A 6,154-nucleotide genomic window follows, 5' to 3' on the forward strand; every position below is an offset into this window, starting at 1 on the left:
TTTCTTTGCAATCATTATGGCAGTGGTTTTTTTAGAAACATTTGCTAAAACAGATTTCACTAAGCATTTTGTTATCTATGCGTTAGGTTTTAAAAAAATAATATGTCAGATTGACGTTTGAAAAGGCGGGAAAGGTCTGGCATTAGCGAATGTTTCTTTTTTTTCAAATCTGGAGAGACGCGCGCTTTTTTTTTTGTTGTTCACCAGCAGTAGGGGTAGTTAGGACAGAGAGCCGCGGGGAAATCGGCCGGGTAGCGGGGAGCGGCGTTGTGGGCGGGGCTGTGAAAAAGAAAGAAGTTTGGTTATTTTTTTAAACATGTTTTATACTTTTTGCGGTACTGCTGAACGTTATTTGCAATCTATTTTGGACAGGAACCTTCTTAGCGTTAAATCTACTGCGATGAAGTCAGTATTAGATAAAACTGTTGTCTCTACTGTAGAGAATATTAATGTCGTGATATCTATCTTCGCTAGTAGGAATAGATTAGCTAGATTTTTGGGGCAAATAAGACTCAGCGGGGTAAATGAACCAAAGACTCATTTCAAAGCCCCACTGGTAGGATACTGGTATCGCAGTAGGGGTAGTTGGGGCAAATGAACAAAAACTCACTCCACACGGGCAACCGTTAGGATGCTGGGGTTGTATATGTATGGGGTTGTATCCATTCGGTGATGGGCTGTCCGTCGGGCGTGTGGCGGGCGAAGGCGGTAGTATCACAGTTGGGGCAAATGAACAAAACTCACTCCACAGGGGCAACCGGCAGGATGCTAGGGTTGTACACCCATTCGGGGATGGGCTGTCCGTCGGGCGTATGGCGGGCGAAGGCGGTAGTATCACAGTAGGGGTAGTTGGGGCACACTGCTGGATGCACTCCAGCCGGGTACTCGCGGCACAACGCTACCGCGGCCAGAGCGAGGAGGGCGAACTGGAAAAAAATATACAGATTAAAAAAATTGGGCAAGTTTAAAAAAGTTTGGGGGTACTTCTCATTTACACTCAAATGTGATGGTCACACAATAATAGTTCATAAACGGTATAAGTTAGAACAATAACTTTGAAATCAGATGATTAAATATCTATTTAGCTACATACAAAATAAATTTTATCGTAATAGAAGCAAAAATAAAAAACGGGGTCATTTTTCGCGTTCTCATCGTGTCACACCTTCGGTTGCAATGAAACATTTGGTTACTGCATTCACAATTTTCATTCAATTTGTGTGCAGCATATACCAAAATCATCGTAATTAAATTAGCTTTCCACACAATAGTCAAAAAAATATCTTCTTATAATTATTTTGAATTGGGAAAGCGAAATACGTTGGTCACACGATTTTAGGTACCTAAAATTTTGAGTTATAATACAAGATTGCCGTTAAACCGAACACCAGCAACCAATCACAGCGTTCTATTCGGTTAACGTAAGTCGCGCTTCGACCATTGGGGAGGTGAGATAGGTCGATCGTCGCTCCGCGAAAAAAATACGTAACTTTTTGTGATTATCCATAGACATACCGTCGCTTGCTTGAACAATATTTTCTACCTCTAAAATTTAAACAATTTAATTGAAACTTTGCCATTGAAAACTTAACATGTTAGACTTATTTGTGTAGTATTCAACTTGAACCGTTAAATTCAAATTTAAGGATAATTCATAAAAAACTAAAATTTTCGTCACGTTCGTGGCATCACCTTCGTGGTGTTTTATACACGAAGGTGATTTTAGGCCACGAAAGTGATTTCTTGCTTTGGTTTATTTTAAAATATAGTGACTGGTGTTTATGTTTTTACAATATTTTAATAACTAATAATAAATTATACGTGGTAAGTAGAGATCAGTACATCAATAAATAAATAAGGGCCTCGTATTTTTATTGTCTGTTTGTCTGTGTGACTGTATGCATGTCTGTATATGTGACTGTGTGTGTATCTGTTTGTAAGATAAATTTAATCTGAAGTTTGACTTAAAAGTTGTATAACAAAAATACGAGGCCCTCTGGCCTAAATAAAAAATATAATTTTGTTGAGGGACTGATAATCAGTTAGAGTTCTTTTTTTATTGAGGTACTGATAATCCGTTTTTTGCTTCTTTAGCATTTCAGAATGCCACCAGTGTCACCCTTAAAACCAATTGCGTAGAATCTTGTAACTTAGTAGGTGGCGTAATCGGTAAAATTTTATCTTGTATTTAAGTAGGTACCTATTTATATTATGTTATTACTATTTATCTATGAAAATAAGACAAAATATATGTTTTATAAACACTTAAGAGTCATTTACAGTAGTAAAGTTTGAAAAAATTATTGCTGTGAAATACAGAATCACTTTCGTGGCATCAAAAAATTCAAAACGTTAAAGCGTCCAAACGAGACTCACTATTTGCCTGATTTACTGAGAATACAATCTTCACATCAAGCGCTACAATTTTTGTTTACAAAAAGTTGAAATAAGTTAGAAATAAAATTCGCCACGAAGGTGACGATGAGAACCGTGGCGATGAGAAATAGCCTTGGAGTTTTTGAAAATAAATCTATGATTCTAATTAATGGTTACAGATTAAAAATTGATTTTAGGGCTAGTTTTAAAAAAGTTTTGGAAAAAAAACTTTTTTTAAACTTTTTTTGGCAAAGCGTGTCAGTTTCACAACGTCGGACATAAAAGTCGTTATTGAAAAAAAAACTGTCGTTATTGAAATTGATAGTTGTCACATGTTATCTGCAGTAAGTTCTTTATTGTTAATTTTATACATGAAATAGTAAATATTTAGCTGTGTAAACAATACAATCGTTAATTTTGCGGTTAAGAAAGTCGCACCTAAACTATGTCAACTATGCCCAGTAGCTGTGGGCAGGCTTCGATCCCGCTGGTCAGATAGCATTCTACGACGCTAAGTATAGTTTATTCCAATTACAATACGATGATTTGGCAGAAATAATTAGACCGACTCAATATTGGCACAATAAATATGCAAAAAAAAAGCAACAACGCAAAAAAGTTTTACTCCATACACTAAATTATCTAGGGACATCTTAGTGCCTAGATTTCACATGAAAAACTCAACTATTTAAGTTGGACGTGACCTTCCATTTCCCTTCAGCTATAGCAGATGCTGGTACGAAAGGTATGGGACTATTCCCACCTCTCGTTCTTACGCTGCAACTCCCGTGTAGCCAGGATCTACAGCTTGACCGCCAATAAAAAACCCAACCAGTGATAGGAAAGTTAGACTGACATTGGACCCGTCAGATAATTTTAAGAAAAGAACATAGGGGGGCATTAGGTATTGCATAAAATTTCCTAGTACTATCCAGAGTCCATTTATTCAATTGAAAAACTCAACTGTCTCTAGTGAGACACGAATTCCTAATTTTGCGCTTCCTAGAGTCTCTCAGAGCGTTCTTTGATAAACGAAAGGTCATGATTTCAATTGTCATTTTCAGTAGATTTTTTAAGTAAATAAAATAAATTAGGTTATTTTTCTGTTATTAATAATAATTATGCGGAAATTCCACTAAAATATGAATGCGGACTGTAGCTAAACCTTGCTTCCCGGTTTGATAACTAGAAAATTCGGCCCCACCTTGCTTAGAAATTTCTAGCTAGTACTTGTTTCTTTCAACACAATGCAAGTGGGCGCAGTTATGCACCGATCGCAATGCAAACAATTGCAGTTTGCTAATCCGTTTAAAATTTTAATTGATCGCTTAAATCATGACAAACGCTGTTTTGTTAATTGAAAAATGTGTAATATTTGTGTCGGTACACTAAATTATTGTTTACTGTTATTATACCGGTATTGTGCATATTTTTGAAAAACTAGTTTTTTTTTCTATTAAATAAGTATTAGGTACAACTATTTTTTCTTATAGTTAATAAAATTGACTGTGGTAGTGCAAAAGACTCCTTTTAAGCAAAATTTGTCGACTTTCAAGTAGGTACCTACTCATTTAAATAAATGAAATTAAATATTTCTTTGGATTAATAGTCCAAAGAAAAACAGTTTTGATTTTAATTCTCGATTGTTGAAAAAGCTTTTTCAAAACTAGATATTTTAAAATTCAAGTTCAATGTCTCAATGCCATAAAAGTTTTAAAAACAAATCTGTCAAATGATTTCCCGCCAAAACATTGGCCACAGACAAATAACAGCCTCGATTCTTTCTCGAGTACAACATCGATTGAATTTCAATTGCTCGATTAGCAATTCATATCACAGTATGTGTTGTATTGTATGTCATAATTGAAGGCATGCAGCCTTGCACCCACAGACTTAGCCTTAATTATGTATCACATAGTTTGGGTTAATGATTTATGGTAGATTGGTGATATAGTTCCAAAATACTGGACTGTCCTGTCGATGACATTGACAGTGGGGCGCCACCGTCAATACCGGATCGCTGGTTCAGATTTTTGCCATGTTGGAAACCATATAGTTGAACGATGGTAGCGCCCCCCTGTCATTGAGTTTGGCGGGACAGTTCAGCGTGGGTCATCTATAATGTTGGTGCTTACGCTTGACAAAGGGCACAAATAAATATTTTAGTTGTGACAATGAAATATTATCGTATACATGGTTAAGAAATTATGCATTTGTACAATGTCACATGAAAAATAGTAATAAAATAAAGGAAGATGAAAAGTAAGTGGCTTACGATACCAATGAGATGTTCAATGAGCGATTTTAAAGCTGAAAGCAATTTCTTTCAGACAACTGGACACTGGAAGGAAGATTATTAATCAAGTTTGATTCCCGGTTGGATCACATTTACAAAATGTGATTATTTATTTAAATTTTTAGCTAGCACACATACTAACAATGCACTGTGGCGGACTTAATGCCGGATTTATCATTAGGTTTTAATAATAACAGAAAATTGTATTTCTTGAGCAGGTTTATTCTTGATCAAACAAATAACTTTTGCCTTTGACGTTTATTTCAGGTCTAGGTTTTAGCCCTAGCTAATATTTACATAATGCTAGGAAATTAGATAATAAGTTACTTTCTTGACACTGTCTTAAGTTAATTAATAACATAAATTAACAGTTCTACCTACTATAAAATTGTTTTTGCTTGTTTTAAGTAAAAAAATAGCTATGGTGTTTTACTAATTAGCTATACTTATTTTACTATTAATTTGTACTCATTTAAAAAAATGTCAAAACAATTTGTTTAAAAATAATATTTGTATGTATTTTAGGTAATTTGGGTTATTTTAAAATTACTATTTTCATTTTTAAATCCAATGAGGTTCACAATTTTTGCTATTCTATGCAAATCTTTGTGTTTAAACTACCAATTGAAAATTAAATTAATTTAACATGACACTGGCACTTATTAACAAAAGCTAAAGAGAGAAAAAAGACAACTAAAATTTTCAAAATTGGAACGTTTTTCCCACTGGCGGGAAACCACTGATTCTGACATTGACAAGTGACAGATGCCTAATAAAGGGTGTGTTTGCAAAACCCACTAAGTATTATTCGAATAAAATAATTAAAAAATCGAATAGTACTCACCAATTTAGCGAACATTGTGCCTGAGTTTGTATCCTCTCCAGTTTATAACTGAGACTGATAACTACGTAGAGCTCGCGTTCGTTTTTATACGAATCGGTGCAACTTGAGGTACACCAGTCCCAAACTCTACCTCTATTTTTGACTCGTAACACCATACACATAGAGGTGATATTCTTTCAAGAGGTTCATTGTACAGCATGCATAGCGTGATAAAATACAATACAATTTTTCGTCATTTTTGGGTATTCAATTTTGACGAAAGCACTAAGTGTTAACTGTAACTCCAAATTAACTTGTGAAACTAATTTGTAGTTAAATTAAAACAAACAGTTTTATTTAAATTGTTTCAATTCATTTTTTCTTGTTTCCGGGGTTGATTCAGTGACATTTTGACATGAGAGACAACAAAGTAAGATTAAAACCTGCTTGTACGCAAAGAAATACCTTCAAGAAATTGATCCATGAAGAAGCGATTCAAATTCAAATTCTTTAGTAGTTTGTAGGCCCTTTCCAATAAGTAAGTACTTGTGCAACTTCTAATAAATTAAATAATTTTCAAAGCAAAAACAGTAAAAGATAAATACTAAGTCAGGTGTACCTTCATAATCATTATTGTTATTTTTATTTGTATTTTAGAA

At 34.4% G+C, this 6,154-nt stretch overlaps 1 protein-coding gene across 1 annotated transcript; it reads right to left on the minus strand.

Annotated features, from left to right (window-relative positions):
• Positions 1-5,581, minus strand: CPH1 (cuticular protein hypothetical 1). Its single transcript, XM_028318256.1, has 3 exons — positions 5,517-5,581; positions 745-926; positions 1-279 (listed from the first exon to the last, which is right to left on the minus strand). The coding sequence occupies exons 1-3, from the start codon at positions 5,529-5,531 to the stop codon at positions 201-203; spliced, it is 276 nt and encodes a 91-aa protein (XP_028174057.1). The 5' UTR covers positions 5,532-5,581; the 3' UTR covers positions 1-200.
• Positions 5,582-6,154: the final 573 nt, after the last annotated feature.

Source organism: Ostrinia furnacalis, unplaced genomic scaffold, assembly GCF_004193835.3.
Source record: "Ostrinia furnacalis isolate ACB-3 unplaced genomic scaffold, ASM419383v2 OfSCF6699, whole genome shotgun sequence".
Lineage (NCBI taxonomy): Eukaryota > Metazoa > Arthropoda > Insecta > Lepidoptera > Crambidae > Ostrinia > Ostrinia furnacalis.

Excerpts from the sequence above, each read along its gene's own strand:
- CPH1 (XM_028318256.1), bottom strand. Across the intron at positions 280-744 it reads CTGCCGGTTGCCCCTGTGGA|CCCCGCCCACAACGCCGCTC; the intron begins GTGAGTTTTGTT and ends TCTTTTTCACAG.